We start from the raw sequence: 24684 nt of genomic DNA, 5'->3' as shown, positions 1-24684 counted from the left end.
CGTTACATTGTAGTATGGTAAGAAAGCCCAGACTAAAGGATTATTAAGCCAATCTGTAGAATCAGAGGAAGTGACATCTGGGCCAAGAACAAAAGAACAAGTGAAGAACGGGAAGAGGAGTCTTCAAGGTGGAGGGAGCAGCATGTTTCTGAGGGGCTTAGAAGCATCACTGTGGTTATAGTGTGGAGAATGGTTTGGGAGAAGGTACTATTTAGGAGGCTGTTGCAATATCTAGGTAAGAGATGGTGGCGTAAGCTATGGTAGTGTCAGTGATTATAGATGAGTTGTGGGAATGAGGGAGAAAGGACAAAGCTCAGGTTTCCGTGTGAGGAAGTAAGGCCCAGGAGACATGGTTCTGTTTGAACAACCATGGAAGAAATTTTTTTGGCACTGACCCCTTTACAAATTGTCCTTGCAGCAGACATCCCCCCATCCCCAGGAAATATCCCTACCACTCACCCACTGATGGTACGCCATGCAGACCACAGTTCTCTGACACTGGGCAGTGGCTCCTCCACAACACGTCTCACCCAGGGCATCGGGCGCAGTCAGAGGACCCTAAGGCAGCTGACAGCCAATACAGGCCACACCATTCATGTTCATTACCCTGGGAACCGCCAGCCCAACCCTCCTCTTATACTCCAGAGGTGAGTTACATTTGTCCCATTTCTTTGTGGATTATATGTGCGGCCTTTTGGGGAATACCAAATTGTGTAACACAATCTTTTTGCTTAAATGTTCTATACATACATGCATCAATCAAGCATCTCATATGCCAAGCACATGACACTTTAAATATAGGCAGGACAGGATTTCTGTCCTCGGGCTTAGAGTTTAGTGGAATTAACAATTTTAAAGTGAGAGAAAAGGACACAGGTGTCCTTAATGGTCAATGTACAGGCAATAGGAGATACATGAGAGAGAGATTATACCCTCACAAAGTGCCTGGCATTATCACCGACACTCACTCTACCAGGAACTATGGAATAATATGCAACCTCAGACCAAATAAAGTTCACAAACTGATGGAGTAGTTAGGTAATTAAGATTTATGCTCAGTGGGGCACCTGGCTGACTCAATCGGAGGAGCATGCAGTTCTTGTTCTTGGGATCGTGAGTTGGAGCCCCATGTTGGATGTAGAGATTACTTAAATAAAAGCTTAAAAAAAGATTTATGCTTAATACGATCCAGTGTTAAACATTTCCTAGAGGTTACAGAAAGGATCTCGCAGTAACAGATTACAGGACCCCTATGAATTACAGTGACCCTGGCACCCCACCATCACCCTACAGGTTGCTTGGTCCTTCTGCTGCTGCTGACATCCTTCAGCTGAGCAGCAGCCTTCCCCTACAAAGCCGTGGACGAGCCCGCCTCCTGGTAGGCAATGATGATGTCCACATCATTGCCAGATCTGATGATGAACTGCTGGATGACTTTTTCCATGACCAGAGCACAGCTACCAGCCAAGCAGGCAAGTTTGTGTGGTGAAAGGGAGGGTACAGTTTTTTACATTCTATTTTTTCCCTTCTGAGGGAAAGCAGAACAGTATCTGCCCTGCCTAGAGAAGCGACATTTCATTGGAGCCAGAACCGCTTGATAATTGAGCCAAGGTTAACAATACTTTTACTATCACTGGATATCTGTCATGTGCCAACTCTTGTGATGGACATTGGGTCCTGTTAGACAAATATGGAGATTTTTGGATCAGATAACACATGAACAAGCCAAGAATCTCACTCTCTTTTATTCCTCTACAGGGACCCTATCCAGCATCCCCACAGCCCTGACCCGCTGGACAGAGGAATGCAAAGTTCTTGATGCCGAGAGCATGCATGACTGTGTTTCAGGTGTGTGGCAGCTTGGTTATCTGAGCAGTAGTGAGTCTAACACAGCTGGCATGAGTGCATAGGAATTGTTGCCCTCATTCACTAGCCACAAGCTCTACCTCTTGGCTTCCTCCCCTACCTCCCTTGAGCAACCTCTGCTCTTTGCTTCTTTGATCCAGTTGTGAAAGTCCCTATTGTCAATCACTTGGAATTCCTGAGGGATGAGGAGCTGGAAGAAAGGCGGGAGAAACGCAGGAAACAATTGGCTGAGGAAGAAACAAAGATAACTGACAAAGGCAAAGAAGATAAAGAGAACAGGGATCAGAGTGCACAGGTGATTTGCAAGGGCTGGGAGGATTCATCTTTGGCTGTGTCTTCCTCTACTTTCGTATGGTTTTTGGCATACACATAGCTCCCGTCAGTCATTAAAGAATCCTGGGATGTTCACATTGAACCTGAGAAATGATTCATTCCAAACTCGCCACATATTCACATGTTTTTTAGGGAAAAGAATTCAACCCCAGAGGGAAAATTCCGTCTCCAGTGTCTCTTGCAGGGGAAATCTGGAGCAAGAACCGGAGTGGCTCTGACTTACCAGTCACACTGTGTAGTCTCTACCTTTGGTGACTGCAACTAGACAGGAAGAATAACTGATTATTCCCATGCTCTTGGTGGTTCAGTTCTACTTTACTCAGTGGACTGACTTAGCAAATGTGGGGGAATTTTACCAAGATGACTCCATTCCATCATTTGAATAAGTTAGGCTTAGACTTCAATCAGGAAATACTCCTGCCCTAATATCACCACATGTCTTTTTCTAAGGCTTGATTTTCAATTCGTAAAATATCTAGCATGACTTTGGTTTGGAAAGAAGCTACCTATTTTGAAACTTCTGGAATGTTGAATAACATTAGCTTAAAAATAAATGAAGTAAAAGCTAATAGAAATATGAAGGAATTAAAAGACTTAAGTGAAAGACTTTATTATATCCCACTTAGCAGATTGGATATCAGATTAAGGATTTTGAAAATGTTCAGTTAGGATAGCAAATTTGATGTAACATATTTTTGTATGAAAGTTTTACCAGATAAACACAATAACTATTTCAAACAGATGAAAAGGGATAGAAAATAAGCAAGCCTGGCATATGTGATTTTAAAAGCTGGATTTGACAATTGGGGTACCTGGGTAGCTCAGTCAGTTGAGCATCCAACCCTTGGTTTTGACTCAGGTCGTGGTCTCGGGGTCACAGGATGGAACCCAATGCTCAGCCATTGAGTCTGCTTGTCCCTCTCTCTCCCCACTCTTACCCCTTCCTCACCCATACCTCCCTACTCACTTGCTCTCTCTCAGGTAGATAAATGAATAAAATCTTTAAAAACAAACAACAGCACATGATGAGATGAGCACTGGTGTTACACTGTATGTTGGCAAATTGAATTAAAAAGTAAAAATAAAACAAAAAACCTGGAGTGGACAAAATGAGCCCAAGGAAGGAAAATACATAGAGATAAAACTTAAATTCTTGCTGGTCTCATGATTATATTTAGGTCATGTCCTGTGCCCAGCCCAGTTCATTATTCAGTCAGCCTTCTGGCAGTTTCCCCTTGTCCCCAAACCATCCTTGAATACAAGTATGTATTAGAGAAACATTTGCACACTAAAGTGCTCATCTTTCATCTAGGTCATCGAACTCCTAGGTGGCTTATGTGAGCGGGGGTAGCTGTTATAGTTGAAATGTGCTTGCAAAAGTCCCACATTGGTCTATCCTTCTTTTTCCAGTGTACTGCATCTAAAACAAATGACTCCGCTGAACAGAACCTCTCAGGTAACTCTACCCCTCCTTTTCACCTTCTTGCTAATTGGTTGGTTCTTTTTCCTGACCCTTTCAAGTAGCTGGCCCAGATGGGCTGAAGATGAACACTGGTGCTCTGTGGGATGAGGTAGTAGATTGTATAGTTTTAGGGTCATACCCCATCTTGGAGATAACTATACAGTCTACTGTCTTTCCCACGGTGGTACACTTCCCCTCCGACGTTCTCTGTCCTCACTCTGATCATGCTGTGCTGCATGTGTAGCAAGGCCACGTGCCCCATCCCCTTTGGTGGTGCTTCATAAGAGTGCCTGATGGTGGGGACTCCCAAATGCCAGCCCTCAGTGGAAATGAACAAAATAAAGAGGGTTTAATGAGTTTTTCAGAAAGCTGAATTTATTCAGTTTAAAGGACTTTTTGTAAAGATTATGTCCTTAGTTCTTTGGTATCAAAATATTTTTATTAAGGGATATCGACAGGTTTCTTTTTTATTTGGCTAAACTAATCTAGGTTTTGGTAACCCTATGTTAGTCTCTTTCTATTTTTTTCCTTTTTATATGAACTTTAAGAGTCTGTGGAATCTAAAAGTCTGGGAATGTTATCCTGAGCAATCTGCTTTTGGCATCTGTGGGCTACATGGTATCACTACTGTATGTTTTGTATTCTTCCTTCTACTCTTAACGTCAGTAGCTATTTCATGGTTCTAATAACTCGTCCATGTGATATTCTCCCCCACTTCTATTTCCTCAGAACTTCCTTCTTCCCTATGCCTTCTGTCTCTTTTGGTATTTGAATTGCAAAATGATGATACTAAAGCCTACACAGTATTTTTTTTAAAGCAGTGAAAATGAGTGGTAGGTGTTCTGGTGCCCCTTAATCTAGCAAAAGGTCTTTGAAAGGGTCTATTATCAGGTAAAATGGCCTTTCGTCTACTGTCCTTGCTAGAGGATTCTGCTCATGCCGGGGTGAGGTAGTAAGTTGTATTGTTGTGGGGTAGGGATTTTAGGCCCCAATTAGAAGATAACTATACAACTTACTACTTTCCCTGGTGTTGGCATATTCATACTTAGTCTTGGCACTGTTACCTCCATCAGAGTTGTAGATGTTCCTTGGATAATCAGGACCAGAAGAAAAGGGAAGTGGAAGGGGATAGGTGATATTTAGGGGGAGGCAAATATCATTATAAAGTGACTTGAACTCTTTCCCCTTCCACCCAGGGCACAGAAAGGATTTAATTCTTATGACCTACAAAGGTTCAGATCTCCAGTTCTTGAGACTAAGATAGCACTATACCTTAGCCCTCATCCTGAGTATACCAGATCAGCCACAAACTATTCCTAGGAACAGTTGTGGTCAGGGGCAGGGATAATAGTCCTACATTACTGGCTGGGTGGGATACTTGTCAGGCCACATATGCTGATTGAGTGGCTCCCTGGGTTCTTGGCTGATTGTCCCTTAACACCCCCATTGTCATTCTTTCCGAGAAAGATGGGACTCCTATGCCTGACAGCTACCCAACAACCCCATCTTCAACTGATGCAGCCACATCTGAGTCCAAGGATACCCTTGCCACTCTGCAGCCCTCACAACAGCAACAAACACTCCCACCCCCACCAGCCTTGGGAGAGATTCCTCAAGAGCTACAGTCCCCGGCTGGAGAAGGGGGGAGCTCTACACAGCTGTTGATGCCTGTAGAGCCAGAGGAATTGGGTCCCACAAGGCCAAGTGGAGAAGCAGAAACAACTCAGATGGAGTTGTCCCCAGCTCCTACTATAAGTGAGTAGTAGAATTTCAAAATTGGGGTGGGCGAGTGGTATGATAGGAGGAAGAAATGGATATCTTTCTCCTTAACTAGCTCTTTTAACTCTCCTTAGAGAAATAATAGAAGCTCAGGTCCTCAGAGTGGGGTCTCAGCTTGCACATTTGCTTTCTTGCTAAAGTAGAGGCCTCTTCTCTCTGTCCTCAAGTGATAATATACCTGAATGCTTAATGATACAGATGATGATGCCAACAGTTTATTGAGGTAATCACTTTCCCTGGGCTATCATGGCAGGCTTGTTACTTCTTTAAATACAACCCTCTGGGGCCAGAAGAGCATGTAACTCTTTATCTTGGGGTTTTGAATTTGAGCCCACATTGGGGGTAGAAATTATTTTAAAATAAAACTAAACTTTAAAAACAAAAATAACCCTCCAAAGTAGGTAGGTTCATGAATAAACTGAAACCCACATGAGATTTTTAAGCCCAGGACCACTCAGTAAGTGATTGAGCTGAAATAAAAATCCAGACCTGTGTGGCTTTATTTTTTTTTAATTTATTTATTTATTCATGAGAGAGAGCAGAGTGAGAAGCAGGCTCCCTGCGAGGAACCCGATATGGGACTTGATCCCAGGACCCCAGGATCACGCCCTGAGCCAAAGGCAGATGCTCAACCACTAAGCCACCCAGGCATCCCCAGACCTGTGTGACTTTAAAGCTTGCTCTCCTTCAGCGTCCTTCAGAGATGGCAAACATATGAAAACACACACACAGCTCTCCCATCCTGGCATACACCATTTACTTCATGTCACTGTTTCCCACTATTTTGAAGTAGGGCTTCAAAATTATCAGCAGCATTCCAACAGGGTAAGTTGAAACCTCTTTTTCTCTTCCTGCTCTGTACTATGCTGCCTGTGATATACTTTGGAAAAACCTTGAGGTGTAGTAGTTTTTTCTTCCAAGGAACCTTATTTAGATAAACAGAACCAACATACATATATAAATGATGCCTGCAGGGAATCTGAAAGTGACAGACTCCCTTACCTGGGGCACCTAGGGAAAGGTATTTCATAGGCATACCTGGAGCACCATGAGGATTTGAGCTGAGCTTTATAAAGCATAGGAGATAGGGGGAATATGAGTCAGGCCAGCAAAGAAGGTATAGAAGTGAGAAATCTAATCTGGCTGCATCTTAATTCGGCCCCCTCTTCTAGGCAGAGATCTAACCTCTCCATGTGACTTCCTCCTAGCCTCTCTTTCCCCAGAGAGGGCTGAAGATTCTGATGCGCTGACAGCTGTCAGCAGTCAACTGGAAGGCTCTCCCATGGACACCAGTAGCCTGGCTTCCTGTACCCTAGAGGAGGCTGTGGGTGACACCTCAGCAGCTGGCAGTTCTGAGCAGCCCACAGCAGGCAGCTCCACTCCTGGGGATGCCCCAACTGTTGTGACAGAAGTGCAAGGCAGGGGTGATGGGTCAGGTGAACCTACCCAGCCCCCTGAAGACAGGTAAGCATTGTGTGAGCAAAAGGAGGACAAGATGTGATAGTGGGATTTTGAGCCACATGCATACTTGTTAACTATTGCACAGGCTTGGTGCACTGGAGAAACCAACCTAGCTTCTATGAGAAAAGGGTATCATAGGAGTATTTTATAAATGGAAAAACGTTAATATGAAGAACAACCTGAAAATTATTTTCTTCAGCTCTCCCCCTGCATCCTCTGAGAGTTCTTCCACCAGAGATTCTGCTGTGGCCATTTCTGGAGCAGATTCCCGGGGAATCCTAGAAGAGCCACTGCCTTCAACAAGCAGTGAGGAAGAAGATCCCCTTGCAGGTGAGCTTCGTGTGTGCTTGGGCCATTCTGGGGTTATTTATTTAGGCTTTTAGTAGCCTTTGGCATGAAAATGCCCGCCAAATGATTCCACCCAGATGGAAGGCAGCATATATAATGGAAGCAGGACCAGCAGTAAGGGGGTGCTGATGTTGCATGGTGGAATGAGCCCAGGCTTTGGAGTCAAACAGATCTTAGCTCAGGTTACCCCCTCTGCAGCCACCTACCTTCAGAACTTGGAACCATTATTTCTCTGATCCTCATCAGTACTGAGTGAGGTGATAATAGCTACATGGTAGGGCCTTGATGAAGATCAAGTGACAGTGTACACACAGACTCTAGCACATAACAAGAGCTGTTCTGAGCCTGGGGAAAGGTGAGCTTTCTGTGGGTCTTCTGTCCTTCGTATGCAGTGAGGACACACAAGGTTCGTTTCCCTCAAACAAGGCGTGGGTTTCTTTATTCCAAGTACATCTTAAGCATTGGTAGAGACGAGAGTCCCTTCACATCTTGTGCCTCCCCTCAGGTATCAGTCTACCAGAAGGTGTGGACCCCTCTTTCCTGGCTGCCCTGCCTGATGACATCCGCCGGGAAGTCCTACAGAACCAACTGGGCATCCGTCCACCAACTCGGACTGCCCCTTCGGCAAATAGCTCAGCTCCTGCAGTGGTGGGGAATCCTGGTGTGACCGAAGTGAGCCCTGAGTTCCTGGCCGCCCTGCCTCCAGCCATTCAGGAGGAAGTATGTGAGCCAGGGAGGTGGGGGGAGGTAGGGCGGCTCTAGGCCATCTAGCTGTGGGTATACCCCCATTGACAACCTCTGCTCCGCAGGTGCTGGCACAGCAGAGAGCTGAGCAACAGCGACGGGAACTGGCACAGAATGCGAGCTCAGACACTCCCATGGACCCTGTGACCTTCATCCAGACCCTGCCATCAGACTTGCGCCGTAGTGTCCTGGAGGACATGGAGGACAGTGTTTTGGCTGTGATGCCACCTGACATTGCAGCTGAGGCTCAAGCCCTGAGGCGAGAGCAGGAAGCCCGGCAGCGACAGCTCATGCATGAGCGGCTCTTTGGCCACAGCAGCACCTCTGCGCTCTCTGCCATCCTCCGAAGCCCGGGTACAGAGGGAGGCAAATGGGAGGGTTCTGAAATGTTCAACTTTGGCCACATGAGGCTCTGCTGTTCCCCTTTGTGTTACTGGACCCAGCTCACCACCCACCTCCCCAGTTTCAATTTCCATTTTCTTTCTTTCCAGCTTTCACTAGTCGCCTCAGTGGCAACCGAGGAGTCCAATACACTCGTCTTGCTGTGCAGAGAGGCGGCACCTTCCAGATGGGGGGTAGCAGCAGCCATAACAGGTACCTTTGTCTTTTTTTTGACCTTACCATACCACCTCTCACATCTGTTGCTAAGTCCAATTCCCTTAATATATAGGTGGAGAGACTAGATGACCTCTTTAGGATATTGCCTTGATTGAGGAGGGGAGCCAGATCTTTGGACCTCCCCCTTCAAAAAGCCACACTTTTGGGTTAGTGTAGCTACTGTAGACCATAATCACAAAGTAAGGCAAACTGGCGGCAGATGCTAACTGTGGTTGTAATAAGGAAAGTCACTTGCCTAAAGCTTATAACATTTAGGCTGTGGGAGAAGCAAACTGCACCCAACATGCTGAAATGTAAAGGGAGTGATCAGTCCCAAGAGGCAGGCAAATCCCTGGTAGTTTAGAGAAGGCAGAAGTAAACGGTTTTTAAGACTTTGAGTGCAATCTGCTTTTACCAATTCATAATACTGACATCGTGTGATCTAGAGAAAATCTTAACATATTTTGAGCCTTTTATCCATCATCACAAAAATGGGCAGTTCTTTAGTCTTTTCAGCAGCCCCATACCAGCTGATGTGGAGTACTTGATACCCAGTAGATAAACAAGAGGACAGCTCTTATTAAGAACCCCTGTACTAGACACCTTCTTGTGCCTCCTTGGAGATATGCAGCTCCTTCCCCTTCCCTAGGCCTATACCTAATCCCAAAGCTCTAGCTGAAGTACTACCGTGCTGAAACTGTGCTCTGTTCCAGGCCTTCTGGCAGTAATGTGGATACTCTTCTCCGCCTCCGAGGACGGCTCCTCCTGGACCATGAAGCCCTATCCTGTCTCCTAGTCCTACTTTTTGTGGATGAGCCAAAGCTTAATACTAGTCGTCTACACCGAGTACTGAGAAATCTCTGCTACCATGCCCAGACCCGCCACTGGGTCATCCGCAGTCTGCTCTCCATTTTGCAGCGCAGCAGTGAAAGTGAGCTATGCATTGAAACACCCAAGCTCTCCTCAAGTGAAGACAAGGGCAAAAAGTCAAGCAAAAGCTGTGGGTCAAGCAGCCATGAGAACCGGCCCCTGGACCTCCTACACAAGATGGAGTCTAAGAGCTCCAACCAGCTTTCCTGGCTCTCAGTATCCATGGATGCAGCCCTAGGCTGCAGGACTAATATATTCCAGATTCAACGTTCAGGAGGTCGCAAACATACCGAGAAGCATGCAAGCAGTGGCTCCACTGTCCACATCCACCCCCAGGCTGCTCCTGTTGTCTGCAGACACGTTCTAGACACACTCATTCAATTGGCCAAGGTAAGGAGCTTGAACTCAGCCCTTGGGGATGGAAGAGAGGTGGCAGGCCACAGCCTAGATGAAATCTGAATTCTAAGAAAGCTAGAAGGTCTTTGTTCACTGTTTAGTGCTAAGGCCTGTATGGTTTCTGGGTGTTGGCCAATAAATTATGGGTTCTTTTATTCTCACTTTTTACAATTTTTGTGCGTTACTTCATTTAGTTATCAAAACAACTCTCAGTGGTCTATATCATTTCTGTTCTATAGGTGACGAAGCTAGGGTGCAGAAAGTTTTTTTTTAAAGATTTTATTTATTAATTCATGAGAGACAGAGAGAGAGGCAGAGACATAGGCAGAGGGAGAAGCAGACTATGCAGGGAGCCCGATGTGGGATCCAGGGACTCTGGGATCATGCCCTGAGCCAAAGGCAGACACTCAACCACTGAGCCACCCAGGTGTCCCATGAGGTGCAGAAAGTTTTATTGACTTTGTCATGTGGCTAGTAAGTGATGCAGCTGGATCTAGAACTCAGTTCAGTCTTCTTTTTAATAATCATTGCTACCATCTCTTGAGGGCCTGCCTTGTTGCCAGGCACTATGCAAAAATACGTTACCTCATTTAATCTCAACAATTTTTTGATAAAGCATAGGTATGCTCCCCATTTCATAGAGACTGATACTCAGAAGTTAGCTAATCATCTCCCTACAAAGCCCTTGTTTGTTTCTCTGGGTCACTCCACCATCAGATAATGTCGACCTTATGCTCCCATATGACATCTCTCCCATGTCACTAAAGCTATTCAGAAGAGTGGAGAATCTAGGAACCAATTGTCTTCACTTGTCAGGAAGACTGATTTCCTGTGTAGACCCCCTAGACCAAGCCTGTCCTCCTTTTGCCGGCAGGTATTTCCCAGCCATTTTACACAGCAGCGGACCAAAGAAACAAACTGTGAGAGCGATCGGGAGAGGGGCAGTAAGCAGGCCTGCAGCCCATGCTCTTCACAGTCCACCAGCAGTGGGATTTGCACAGACTTCTGGGACTTACTGGTTAAACTGGACAACATGAATGTCAGCCGGAAAGGCAAGAACTCCGTGAAGTCAGTGCCAGTGAGCGCTGGTGGTGAGGGGGAAACTTCCCCATACAGCCTTGAGGCCTCTCCACTGGGGCAGCTCATGAACATGTTATCACACCCAGTCATCCGCCGGAGCTCTCTCTTAACTGAGAAACTCCTCAGACTGCTTTCTCTCATCTCAATTGCTCTCCCAGAAAACAAAGTGTCGGAAGCACAGGCTAATTCTGGCAGCAGTGCTTCCTCCACCACTGTTGCCACCTCAACCACATCTACCACCACTACCACTGCTGCCTCCAGCACGCCCACTCCCCCTGCTGCAACCACCCCTGTCACTTCTGCTCCAGCTCTGGTTGCTGCCACGGCTATATCCACCATTGCCGTAGCTGCTTCGACCACGGTGACTACCCCCACGACTGCTACCACTACTGTTTCAAGTAAGTGTGGGTGTAGGCTGGGAGCTTTGGGGTATGTACACCCACCTCACTCTCCACTCCCTTATCCAGGTATTCCTCCCTAAATGATAGCAGTTGGCTTGGTTTATGTTTGCAAGAGCCAAATGTGTTCATTCTTGCCCTCCTCAGTCCCAGTTTTCTCTCTCCATCCTCCTTCTCCCCACATACATCTACCCACACAGACACTCGTGAAGACCAGCAGGCATTCACTGAATGTGGCTTCCCTAGGCTAAGCACCAAAGGGAGGAGAGAGAAAGTCTGTCTTCAAAGAACTCCCAGCCTTTCCAGCCTGGGTGAGGGAGCCAGTTCCAGGAAAAAGATTAAGAGCAGACAGGATACCATTTGAATCAAGGTGGAATAGCCAGGGTATCCTAGGAAGTAAAGGGAGTGAGCCCTACAGCAGACTAAAAAAAGTACTTGAAAATGGTTTTGAAGAGGGAACTCAGATGATAGGGAAACAGTTGAGAAATGTTTGGGATTCTTTGTCACTTTAGAAAGTATGGTTATGAGAGTCCTTGACATCCCAAGTCATTTGTATTTGGCTTTGGTGAGTGGCTTTTCATTTGTACTACTTTCCCATTTTGAAGCCCTGGACAGTTTAGTGATTGTTTGGTTCTGGCATGTGAGTTTTAGAGGCTTACTATGTTCCATCTGTTTGCTCAAAGCTTCTACAACTACTAAGGCCAGCAAATCTCCAGCAAAGGTGGGTGATGGGGGCAGCAGCAGTGCTGACTTTAAGATGGTATCCTCTGGCCTCACTGAAAACCAGCTGCAGCTCTCTGTGGAGGTGAGTCCGAGCTCTTCTGAATTCCCAAGATTGGGGGAGGAAAGGTGGATGGGAGTAAAGTTTTAGTTCTTAAGTTGAGACCTACCTCTTCTCTCTTCTTTTTCCCAGGTGTTGACATCCCACTCTTGTTCTGAAGAAGGTCTAGAGGATGCAGCCAATGTGTTACTGCAGCTCTCTCGGGGGGACCCTGCAACCCGGGACACTGTTCTCAAGCTGCTACTGAATGGAGCGCGCCATCTGGGTTATACTCTTTGTAAACAGATAGGTAATAACAGGAGTAAAGCATCTTGTCTTTCTGAAACCTTCCACTGAGGTATCACCTCTTTATGGAACCCTTCCCTGAATCCCCAGGTTGAATCAAACTCCTCTGTGCTTCTGTAACACCACCCCTGTGCTCTCCTCTGTTGCAACACTGATAATACTGAGTTACCATCTGTTTTCCTCTGCTCATTTGTTCATGGAGAGCAAGGCTGGGCTTCTCTACATTGCCAGTGCCTGGCACATACCTTGTAATCAGGGTTAAGTAAAGGAAAATGAGCACGTGTAGGATCTGCAGTGCTCTGTTGCTTCTCCATTCTGGACACTTACAAGAGCCCTGCAATGAGCCTGCTAAGGCAGCTTCACCACCTCAGAGATGCACCTGCACTTCACTTAGGCTCAAGAATTGGGAGTCCAAATGATACCCTCTGCCTTTGTGCAGTTGTGAAGGTACAGAAGTTATAAGGACACTTGGAAATTGTCTAGTTTCAGTCTTCCTTCCAGTTGTGTTACCAAAAAGAAAATTAAAACCCTGGGTGATAAAGCAATTGAATTGAGGAGTAGAGCCAGATTTTAACATAGAGTCTGTTTGCTCTCTCCCACCCGCATCCCAGTCACGGATCTCTGTAGATGTCAGCTGCCGAGATCTCTTTAGTTATCTCCTTCTCACAAATGTACCTGGAGCTGAGGTGATACGGATATTGATCAGTGTATGACCCCAGGATATTCTTGTTACATGAGAACTATAAGGTTCTTCCAGAGGAAGGAATTTGATTACAGTCTCTGTCTTTTCTTGACTCCCAGCATTCAACACCCATGGGCCAGGCGGTGTCCCACCTACTCTACTGTAGTTATCTCCTAATTCTCAAAACAGCCTTGTGACATTAGGCAGTATTAGTCTCAATAATTATTAAGATGGAGAAGGGAACTGGGAGAGGGGGTTAAGCAATTTAATTTGTTGGAGATTACCACAAAAACTAATAGTTTTCCCTCCCTGCACTGAGCTGCATTTCATGTAGATTCAACAGATTCTTGAGGGCAAGGTACATTGGTGGTCTCTGGATAGTTGATCCATGAGCACACATAGTAAGATGGAACAGAATTCCTGCTCACTCCAGATTCTCTGCAACTGAGCAAAGATAGCCTGGTCAGGTTTCTTAGAAAGGTTTGGCTTCCAGCTGCTTCATTAGGGAAATCTCTGAACACTTGCTGGCTCCTCTGCCTGACCAGGTACCCTTCTGGCTGAGTTACGGGAATACAACCTAGAACAGCAACGACGAGCCCAATGTGAGACCCTCTCTCCTGATGGCCTGCCTGAGGAGCAGCCACAGACCACCAAGCTAAAAGGCAAAATGCAGAGCAGGTGGGTGGTTACCACCCATTTGGCTGTGGGGCTGGAATCTGGGGTATTCTAAAAAGTGGCTCTTGCTGGTTTCCTGGTGGTTGTTTTGTTGTTTGGGTTGTTTTAATTTTTCCCTTTCTGGTCAGATTTTCTTATATGTCCTATGCATACTTGATCTTATTTTTTCCCACTTGTGGGATTTCCTTCTGAGATTCTTTAACCCTCTGGTTGACACCAAAAAGCCCTGCTCGCTCTGGATGTTTATGCTTTGATGCTGTCAGTATACGCAAGCCACCTCTACACTATCCAGGTTTGACATGGCTGAGAATGTGGTAATTGTGGCATCTCAGAAGCGACCTCTGGGTGGCCGGGAGCTCCAGCTGCCTTCTATGTCCATGTTGACATCCAAGACGTCTACCCAGAAGTTCTTCTTGAGGGTACTGCAGGTCATCATCCAGCTTCGGGACGACACACGCCGAGCTAACAAGAAAGCCAAGCAGACAGGCAGGCTAGGTATGGAACTGGAGTGTCCAGTTGAGGGGCAGGGTTGGTGGTGGCAAACTCCGAGTCCTTGGAGGGCAGGACTTAATGTCATGTCTCCATCCTGCTTGACCTTTCCAAAAAAGGAAGTGATGATCCTTTCCTAGACTGTTGATGGCTGCGTTCTGTATCTCACTCAAGCTGTCTGCATAGGAAATTCATTAGGGCAAGTGAGAAGTAAGGGGGAGGGAAAATCTGGCAAAGAAATTGGGGACAGATCTTTTGTTGAACAAGATTTAAGGCACTGAGCGTGTCTCCTTTCTGCCTCTTTGATCACTCCTAACTAAAACATTGCAGCCATTTTGCCTCTTCTGTGGCCTGCCAAATCCTACCTCTTTCCTCTTGTCCCACAAAACCCTCTCCACCTGCCACTATCCATCTGCCTAACACCATGTCCCTTGCCCTTACTGGTAATGGTAGCTCTTAATGCCTGGTGATGAGCACTCTGAAGCTGCCCTAGCCAAAGCTCAAAGATTTCAACAAGATGCCCTGTGGCAGCCCAGGAGATGGGAGAGAGAATATTGGGCATTCCCTCTTCCTGCATTTTATACCTTGCCTTCTTTTTTCTTTCTCCCAGGTTCTTCCGGTTTAGGCTCAGCTAGCAGCATCCAGGCAGCTGTTCGGCAGCTGGAGGCTGAGGCTGATGCCATTATACAAATGGTACGTGAGGGTCAAAGGGCGCGGAGACAGCAACAAGCAGCAACGGTTAGCATGATGCCTGTAGCCCCTCATTCATTTGTCTCTCCCCCTCCCCACCACATCATCAGTGGGGTTTCACTGCCCTTAACCTTGTATGCTTTTGCATTAAGTATGCTGTATGAATGCTTCTGGGCAACAGGGTTACTTTCTGTTGGTGTTTTCTCTACTGTCTGTTCGTTGTTTTGGATCGATAATGACTTAAAGCTTGGCCATCATATCCCACTCCCAGCTATCCAGTCAACAGTGGCGCTTTTGCAAACTGCATAATGCTTAGTGTCTGGGTTCTGAGGGGATGTGGGATGAAGATTTTTCTGTCTCATGGAACAATGCAAGTACATCATAAATCTTATCCTTGAAATTCCCCCAAGCTTGGTATACATCCCACGCAGCCTCTTCTAGGCTATGGCTGGTCCATCTACCCTGGCCTCTGCTTCTGTTCTCCGTACTCTCTTGGTACCTTGGCACCAAGGCACTCAGGCACTTTTAGGAAAAAAAAAACTTTCAGATTCCTAGATAGCCAACTCATTGTTGGGATCCCAGCACAGAGTGGCTATGGGGAAAGCCTGGCATTGTGTATGTATGCTGTGGCACTCTCTTGTTGTTTTCCTGTTCTTGCAACATGCGAGTCACCTTCCCAAGATCCAGGAAATAAAGGTATCCCGAGGCCTGGTTTTTCTTTGCATAGGATTACTATTACACAGTATGATTTCATTGAGCATGCTGAGAACATCATAGAATTTGAGGGCTGTGACTCCCAATATGGTAGAAAGGGAAAACAACTATTCTTTTGGAGTATTTTCTGCCCTGTCTTTCCCAAACCCAAAAGGACAGATGTTGGCTTTATGAATAATCCCACCTATCAAAAGTCTCTTATTTCCCCTTTTCTGAGCAAACAGAAACAAGCTAGTGTCTGACTACACATAGGTCTGAAATAGAGTGGAGGCAGTACAGGCACCCAAGGAGCTTTGTGGAAGAGTTTGCTAGCTCAGGATGGAGGACAGCAAAGGAGGTGGGAAGAGGCCATTCTTTTTGAACAGTTAAAGGAAGCTTTATCTTTCCAAGCTTATGTTGTGTGAGAATGGATAGAGCCAGCCTCTAGCCTCTCCGTGAGGAAAGCAGAGTTGCACCCTTTATGTGACTTTGTCTCCCTTTTATCCAGTCGGAGTCAAGCCAGTCAGAGGCCTCTGTCCGGAGAGAGGAGTCACCCATGGATGTGGACCAGCCATCTCCCAGTGCTCAGGATACTCAGTCCATTGGTAAATACTACTTCCTATTTCTAGTGCAGCAAGAGAGAGAGCCGGTCTTCATGGAATGTCTGCTGGATCCCCTATTCTCTGTATACACAAGCTGAGTGTTTTCCAGTTTGTTCCAGCGGACACTGGTTTTGTAAATGTTAATGGCATATACCAACCAAGATCACTACCACCACCTCACCCTTATTGGAAATTTATAACATACCACTATTAAAGAAACTATGATGTGATGATGTTAGACATGGAGACAGCATGTGTTTGAGTTGTGGCTCCCCCATATACTGGCTCTGGAACCTGAAACAAACTTCTCTTAGCTTCTGTTTCCTTATTTAAAATAGGGATGTTCATAGTAGGATTGAACAAGTTAACACACACATACACAAATACTTAAAGTAGTACCCAGCGCACAATATATGCTATTAGTAGCAGCATTTTTCAAAGTTAACTGTACATAGAATACTTCATGATGCCTTCTCTTAACACGTTTCTGTGGAATAGTGTTGGCCTGAGACATTTTTGAAATACATTAAATCATTTCATAATCCACAGATTCTCTGAGAGCTAATGAGGCAATGAATAAACCAGTACTATCTGCTAGAACTTCAGTAGTCACTAGCCACAGGTGGCTATTGAGCACTTGAAATGTGGCTATTTCAGTTGAGGAACCAAAATTTTTATTGTATTAATTGCATTTGATATAAATTTAAATGTCATCCAGTGTAGGGCTAGAGTTTGTTTTTAGGTGTGGCTCAGTATTACTTAGTAGCCAGTGGGCTAGTTGTCTTGATCTGTTTAATGGCCTGCACATTTGGTCTGGGAAAAAGCTAAATGAAAGAAACCTCAAAGGCTTTCTGTCTCCTCTGTGTGGCCTGTAGGCTCAGATGGAACCCCACAAGGGGAAAAGGAGAAGGAGGAGAGGCCACCTGAGTTACCCCTGCTCAGTGAGCAGCTGAGCTTGGACGAGCTGTGGGACATGCTGGGAGAGTGTCTAAAGGAACTGGAGGAATCCCATGACCAGCATGCAGTGCTAGGTGAGTTGTGGCCTTTGGGCCAAAGTCCAAACCCACTAATCTGCTCTGGAGCTCTTTCTGCCAGCATATTTTTCTTCCTTCCAGGTCACCCTTGTCTCTCAGTGTCTTTGTAATGGAGAATTCAAAGGAGAGGTGTTTTTTCTCTCACTTCACTATTGGAAAAACAGATTTGCCTTCTCTTTTAGTAGCTGATATCTTTTTACCTTTTAGACCAGGGAAATCTTTATAACCAGTTGCCTATTCCATTTTCTTCAGTTTCAAGGAAGCTCAGACTTCCTCTGTGGCTTCATTTTTCTTTGCTACAATTGTATTTTTTCCTCTAAGTTTTCATTATTTCTTCTTCCATATTGTGCTTCTGTAACTTGATTATGAAGGAAAAGAGGTTTGCATGTTGAAGTTTCTAAAGTAAAACATCATTTCCCTGTCATTCCTACCCCCAGTGCTACAGCCTGCCGTCGAGGCCTTCTTTTTGGTCCATGCCACAGAGCGGGAGAGCAAACCTCCTGTCAGAGACACCCGTGAGAGCCAGCTGGCACACATCAAGGACGAGCCTCCTCCACTCTCCCCTGCCCCCTTAACCCCTGCTACTCCTTCCTCCCTTGACCCATTCTTCTCCAGGGAGCCCTCCTCTATGCACATCTCCTCAAGCCTGCCCCCTGATACACAGAAGTTCCTTCGCTTTGCAGGTACAGGCAACTCTTAGGCCCCCAATATAGGCTTCATTTTTTACAGGGTCATTTCATACACTATATTCTTAACTGTTTCATGGGGGAGAGTGGTGAGTGAGTGAGTGAGTGAGTGAGTGAGTGTGTGTGTGTGTGTGTCAGGATCGGGATGGAGGGGAAAGAAAGAGAGGGGCAAAGAATGAAGCTAGTGAGGTGTAGGGACTGGGTCTGAAAGCCCTTTTGGGCCACACTGTCTTTTTTCCATGAAACAAGAAAGAGTTGCTGTCTGGTTGGCTGTCATGTAGTCTTCTGAGAGCCAGGATGTGCTGATTCCTGCTGTCCTTTCTCCCCTCAGAGACTCACCGCACTGTGTTAAATCAGATCCTACGGCAGTCCACCACCCACCTCGCTGATGGGCCTTTTGCTGTCCTGGTAGACTACATTCGTGTCCTCGACTTTGATGTCAAGCGCAAGTATGTGTCCTGGAGGCTGTGGGATGGGAACTTTTCAAATGGTATCTCCTCTCCCAGAAAGGAGCCAAAATTCCTCCTGAGGGAGTGTTTTCAGGGAAAAGAATTTTCCCTTGGTGGCAGCCCTTGGAATGGTGCTGGGTGGGAAGGTGGAAAATCTTATGTGCCATCAACAGTCATTATACCTAAATATTCCTTGGTCTACTCCATTCTCATCTCTGTTCCTCATCAGAGAAATGCAAGCCTTTGTTTAGTCACATGACTTCTGAAATACCATTCTATTCTTTGGGGTAATACAGGAAGTGCAGGTAGCTATGGTACACTCATGGCAGGGCTTGGGGTTGACAAGGGCTCCACAGCACTCCTGTCATCCTTACCCTTCTCTTCTTTCCTGTCCACCTACACATACTTACCTACTTGTTGCAGGGATTCTGTGCTACAGCCTCAATGGGCCTTTATTCAGTGGAGATAAGAAAATTTAGAGTTGGTAATCAATGACCTGTCTCTTCACAAGTACTGGGCACTTCCAGTTCCCCTTGAAACAGATATTTGGAGGAGGGGAGGAGCATCATTGTAGGTCTTCATCCTAATCAACCAAAGAGAAGTTTGCTCTGCCACCCCCAATCCTATTTTCTTTTCTTCTCTACTTCCCAAGATATTTCCGCCAAGAGCTGGAACGTCTGGATGAGGGGCTCCGGAAAGAAGACATGGCTGTGCATGTCCGCCGTGATCATGTGTTTGAAGACTCCTATCGTGAACTGCACCGGAAATCCCCTGAAGAAATGAAGAATCGATTGTAAGAACCCAGAACAGAGAAATGACAGGATGGGAGAGAGTGGAGGACCTTCCTACATGGTAGTGAAGGCTTACTCTGGTGCCAGATGGCAGGGGAACTCCAAAGGAATTCCAAATAGGAACTTGGTGTAGATAATCTCACTGAGCTGCCACCTGTCTTCTCTGCCTGGTCTCATGAGAGTGGTCTCTTATGCTGGCTAGCTGGCCCTTGAGCCGAGCTACCCAACAATTCCCAGAAAGACAGGAGAGTCTTGGGCATTTACCAAGATAGACCCGATGGCATTGTAGAGAGCTTTCTCTTACTACACTAGGAATGGGAAGCCTGCTGAGCAAATGGTATCCTGGCTTGGCGGAGACCACACTTGCATGAATAGCCCCTCACCAAATTGGTAATCACTCGCTGGTAATTCTGAAGTCACCTAGAAGAGACCAGCAGTTTGTAATACTAAGTGTCATAGCCAGTGAGATGACAGACCTGTTGGAGTAGTTTGATGCTCCTGAAATCAGGAACTTGATTCCTCCTCTCCCTCATGACATGGGCTCACCATCCATGTTATCACAGGAAGTCAGGCTTCTGAGACAGACTGGGCCCTGCTCCTCCACCACCAGATCCTTACAGACATCAGCCTGAGTTCAGTCCCCTCTGACACCACTTAATGACTCCTCTCCCTGCTTTCCCGAAGAGGCTTCATTTAAGCCTCTATACCTTTCCTATTGGTATTTACTGGAATATTGGTGACCTTTACTGATAATTCAAGACATCTTTTCTATCGATGCTTTTTTTGTCCCAGATCCTCACCCTTCCTCTGGGCTTTCCTGGCACTCTGCATTCACCTCTGTTCTCTGATCCTACATTCCCCAGCCACTGCTTCACTCACTCACTCACTCACTTGGGTCATACTACATAAATGAATGGATTTGTCCTGGGCTTTCTGCACATCTGTTTCTGGTCTCTTGCGCAGGTATATAGTGTTTGAAGGAGAAGAAGGGCAGGATGCTGGAGGGCTCCTGCGGGAGTGGTATATGATCATCTCTCGGGAGATGTTTAACCCTATGTATGCCTTGTTCCGTACCTCACCCGGTGATCGGGTCACCTACACCATCAACCCATCTTCCCACTGCAACCCCAATCACCTCAGCTACTTCAAGTTTGTTGGACGCATTGTGGCCAAAGCTGTATATGACAACCGTCTCCTGGAGTGCTATTTTACTCGGTCCTTCTACAAACACATCTTGGGCAAGTCTGTCAGGTGAGGATGTGGCACAGAATCCACATTCTCACTTGACAGGTCCTTTTCTTATGTCCTACCCCCATACTTCCTCTCCTCCACCCTAACCCATGACCCTAATTGTGTTTTTCTAGATATACAGATATGGAGAGTGAAGATTACCACTTCTACCAGGGCCTGGTTTATCTGCTGGAAAATGATGTCTCCACACTAGGTTATGACCTCACCTTCAGCACTGAGGTAGGTCAGGAAATTTTGACTGCAGCACATCCTAGCTAGTCCAGAAAACCCATTATGGGACCACCCTTGAACTGGCACTGGATAATCTCATGCTTCTAAGGAAGCATCTCAACTTCTTAAAGTCTCATGCCCCATTCCCCCATCCAGCAGTGAGCAGTGGGTATTTGTACAAGACATCACAAACAGAAAAAACAGGATTTGTAAAACAGTCTGGGCTCTTTCCTAGTTCTCTCTTCATTTAAAAAAAATTACTCCAGTATAGAGATATTGTACAGGTAAATATAAATGAAAAAACTTTTTAAGCTTAATCCCTCCTCCAAATTGTTTTCCATATAGATTGTGCTATGGCATGTTAACATGTGAACCATGCCTTTTTCCCATTTACCATTGACAATTTCCTTACTTGTAGCCTTCGTGTTTTGGGGCCAAACCCTTGGCTTTTCCCTGTTATGAAGTTGTGTGCTCATGCAAAACACATTTTTATTAACTGGTTTCATCTTTCTGCCCAGGATATGGCAAAGAGTTTAAGTATTCCCAGGTATCCATATAAATCCCATCCTAGACCAACCCTGACAAGTAATTGGTGTTTTGGGTGTTCTAGGTCCAGGAGTTTGGAGTCTGTGAAGTTCGTGACCTCAAACCCAATGGGGCCAACATCTTGGTAACTGAAGAGAATAAGAAGGAATATGTACACCTGGTGTGCCAGATGAGGATGACAGGTAGGGGAAATGTCCCTTAGACATATGTTCATATGGGAAGCAATCAGGCCTCACTCATTTCACAGATACTGGTTTTTTTTCCTCCAAATACCTGACCAAAAAATTATTTCCCTTTATCCACCCTAATTCAAGGGTGTTAGGTGAGTCAGGCAGACCATTCAGCATCCTAGTTGCAGCAGGAGCCAGATTGAGAATTTCTGACCTCTAACAGTTGTGTGAGTTTAGAAGTTTAGACACCACATGTCTTGTTGATTTTTCTCCCCAGGAGCCATCCGTAAACAGCTGGCAGCTTTCTTAGAAGGCTTCTATGAGATCATTCCAAAGCGCCTCATTTCTATCTTCACTGAGCAGGAGTTAGAGCTGCTCATATCAGGACTGCCCACAATCGACATTGATGATTTGAAATCCAACACTGAATACCACAAGTACCAGTCCAACTCTATTCAGGTGAGCTGCTGCTGGCATCCTTCCCCATATCCCTAAGCAGTGCCACTTGGTATGACACCACATAAACCTGTACTCTTAGGAGACAAGGGGATGTCGGTGACAACTTATTTATACCTATCTCTTCATCAAGGAATGTTCTTGCTGATCTTTTGAAATGGAAGAACTAAAGCCCATTTCACAGAATGGACTGCCTAAGATTCCAGATTCCATCCCCCCTCCTTCCAAGAGCTCTCTACCTCACCCTGGCTTCTTGTGTCCTTTCCTGCAGATTCAGTGGTTCTGGAGAGCATTGCGTTCTTTCGACCAAGCTGACCGTGCCAAGTTCCTCCAATTTGTCACGGGTACTTCCAAGGTGCCCTTACAAGGCTTTGCTGCCCTTGAAGGCATGAATGGCATTCAGAAGTTTCAGATCCATCGGGATGACAGGTCCACAGATCGCCTGCCTTCAGCTCACACATGGTAAGAGGAAGGGTTTGTTCTTCTTTTTAGCATTCAGACTTAGCTTGCATATTTGCTGCTCCTGGGTGCCTAACCAAGGGCAGGAACCCAAATCTGGCCCCAGCTATGCTAGACCTAGAGTAGCTCACAAGTTGGTGGTTTTGTGGAAAAGGGGATGTTTGAAATGAGAAGCTGGCTCAGATTCACAGTGGGGCTGGGGAGACATTGCAGGTGAACACTGCCATGTGAGAGTGCAGTGTATTCCGTCCGGGGCTCTCAGAGCAAGGAGTTGCAGGAAACAGAAGCCTTGAAAAGATTGGATCAGCAGAGGTTGGATCACCAGTGACCCCAAATGCCTCCTTGGAACTTACACATTAGCCCATAGGTGAGACTGTGGTGTTTAAGGAGTGACAAGGTCAGATTTATATTTTAGGAGCCTGATAGCTAGTATTCGGGCCAAATTAGGGCAAGGCAGACCAGGCTAGGACAAGATTTCAAGTCTGCAAGAGAGGAGTGGGTTTCCTCAGGGAGGAGAGGTCAGTGGGCACTATGGGAACACAGGGATTTGGTGAGTTTGTCACAAATTGGTCTTTCTTCTTTCTCTAGTTTTAATCAGCTGGACCTACCTGCCTATGAGAGCTTTGAAAAGCTCCGCCACATGTTACTATTGGCCATCCAGGAGTGCTCTGAAGGCTTTGGGCTTGCCTAATAAGGCCCCACCCACCACTGTGGGGTTTTTCTACCATTGTTGGACCTGGGAATGGGGGGGAAATAAAAAAAGAACCAGAAAGAAAATGTCAAAAACCAATAAATGAAATCCACCAACTCACCATGTGTGTGTCCCAGCTTCCCCATCTTCCCCCAGCGCATACCCAAGTCCCCCACCCGCTCATTCTCTCTTCCTCTCCTTTTTCCTCACCTCCTCCTCCCTGTTCCATGCCGTCCATGATCCCCAGCCCATGTGTTAAAAAGGCATTAGCCTTTGCAGGGACCTGTTTGTCCCAACTATTTGAACAGTGTGCTCCTCAGATTCTGTGTTCAGAAGGATTTGCTGCATTGAGACTTGAAACCTTTGGATAGGGGAAAAATTATATATATATATATTTTTTTGTTCTGTTTGCATTTCTTAATTTGTGCTTGGAATGTGTTGATGTGCACAGCTAATGATTCAATGCGAGACAAGATTGGCGTCTGTGTTGTGGAGGTTTCAAATAAAGAGCACTCTTCATAACTCACTTTTCACAATGGAGTTTTTTTCAAACTTTAAACAGCTCTTGAACACATGCTAGACATCTGGAGAAAAGATGCAAATGGACTCTCCAGAAAACATCTCTGCCATCACCACTGGTGTATCTTCCTTCTTGAAACGAATTTCAGTAAGCAGCAAGTAATTTGACTAGCTCTCCAGAACAGTCTTCCCATCCATTTTGGTTTTTTGTTTCATTGTCTGCCAATCTGTTCACAGATCATCCAGTAGTCTCATGGTTTTTACTCCATCCAGCAGTTAAAGCTGATCCAAGGACTTTGATGGTTCCAGCTTTCAAAGAAAAAACAATAAAGGTTTAGTTAGAAAAATAACCCCAAGTGAAGCTTGCTTTGTGTGGTTTTTCCTTATTCTCTGAGGCTCTCAGATTTTCTGCTTAACCTGACACACACACACACACACACACACACACACACACACACACACACACACCAGTCCTGATGCAAATGGCTGCTAGACCTTTTCTCCCTTTTTTTAAAAATATTCACTCTTGGCCTGTACCTCATCTTGCTGACAACTGAAAAGACAGATGAACTGACCCTGTCCTTGCTTTTGAGCTTCTAGTCAAAAGGGAAGGAGACTTGAGTAGTTCTGTGACAGATGTAGGGAGAGGTCCCTAGGTTCCTGGAGCAGAAGTATTTGACCTAGCCTGGAAGATCAGGGAAGGCTTTCCATTGTCAAGCACTCATGAGTTGAATCCTGGCTGGAAGTTAAGATTAAGGAGGGAAGATTAGTAATCTAGGTCAAGACAGTAGGAGTCTCCCACTGATGGCACAGCTTGGCCAAAGAATAGTGGCCTGAGATGCTGGGAATCCAGCAGATTGAAGATAAGCAGAAATACGTTAGAATTGATAAATAAGCTTAAGAACTGATTTCTTGAAAAACTAAAAACTAACTTTTGAATTTGGTATAGGGTTTGGGAGTTGTGGAAGCAGGAAGTACAGACGGAATAATGCTGAAGAAAATAAAACCCTAATTCAGTGGCATACAAAAGTCTAACATGCCCAAGGATGACTTGCCTTTGGCATGTGTGTATGGTGTACTATTCATCACCTCAATGTCAAAAATCCTTCAATTGATGCAAGGCATTTGCTAACCATAATTATTACTTGATAAGGTTGCCCCAGGCCAATAACCCACATCACACCAGAAGCA

The 24684-nt window shown here is 45.8% G+C and overlaps 1 protein-coding gene across 11 annotated transcripts in view; it reads left to right on the top strand.

Annotated features, from left to right (window-relative positions):
- HUWE1 (HECT, UBA and WWE domain containing E3 ubiquitin protein ligase 1) overlaps window positions 1–23496 on the top strand; it is a 168353-nt gene extending 144857 nt beyond the window's left edge. For 9 of the 11 annotated variants that reach the window (XM_041740584.1, XM_041740587.1, XM_041740585.1 and 6 more), the window contains 29 exons: window positions 419–647; window positions 1294–1472; window positions 1759–1848; window positions 2007–2161; window positions 3610–3655; window positions 5129–5416; window positions 6613–6904; window positions 7101–7231; window positions 7755–7969; window positions 8059–8347; window positions 8485–8587; window positions 9304–9850; window positions 10731–11334; window positions 12018–12139; window positions 12248–12404; window positions 13628–13760; window positions 14050–14252; window positions 14857–14984; window positions 16138–16234; window positions 17107–17262; window positions 17703–17948; window positions 18283–18400; window positions 19053–19193; window positions 20155–20442; window positions 20556–20661; window positions 21263–21380; window positions 21646–21827; window positions 22096–22286; window positions 22872–23496. In XM_041740584.1, coding sequence (XP_041596518.1) covers window positions 419–647; window positions 1294–1472; window positions 1759–1848; window positions 2007–2161; window positions 3610–3655; window positions 5129–5416; window positions 6613–6904; window positions 7101–7231; window positions 7755–7969; window positions 8059–8347; window positions 8485–8587; window positions 9304–9850; window positions 10731–11334; window positions 12018–12139; window positions 12248–12404; window positions 13628–13760; window positions 14050–14252; window positions 14857–14984; window positions 16138–16234; window positions 17107–17262; window positions 17703–17948; window positions 18283–18400; window positions 19053–19193; window positions 20155–20442; window positions 20556–20661; window positions 21263–21380; window positions 21646–21827; window positions 22096–22286; window positions 22872–22974 — 5657 coding nt within the window. In that variant the 3' untranslated portion in view covers window positions 22975–23496. The remainder of the gene's footprint in view (window positions 1–418; window positions 648–1293; window positions 1473–1758; window positions 1849–2006; window positions 2162–3609; window positions 3656–5128; window positions 5417–6612; window positions 6905–7100; window positions 7232–7754; window positions 7970–8058; window positions 8348–8484; window positions 8588–9303; window positions 9851–10730; window positions 11335–12017; window positions 12140–12247; window positions 12405–13627; window positions 13761–14049; window positions 14253–14856; window positions 14985–16137; window positions 16235–17106; window positions 17263–17702; window positions 17949–18282; window positions 18401–19052; window positions 19194–20154; window positions 20443–20555; window positions 20662–21262; window positions 21381–21645; window positions 21828–22095; window positions 22287–22871) is intronic. The other 2 variants (XM_041740593.1, XM_041740591.1) reach the window with 2 other exon arrangements.
- Window positions 23497–24684: the final 1188 nt, after the last annotated feature.

The sequence above is a fragment of the Vulpes lagopus genome, chromosome X (assembly GCF_018345385.1).
Source record: "Vulpes lagopus strain Blue_001 chromosome X, ASM1834538v1, whole genome shotgun sequence".
NCBI classification, from domain to species: Eukaryota; Metazoa; Chordata; class Mammalia; order Carnivora; family Canidae; genus Vulpes; species Vulpes lagopus.
Note: the sequence above shows the minus strand (reverse complement) of the source record. Positions and strands in the feature narration are given on the sequence as shown.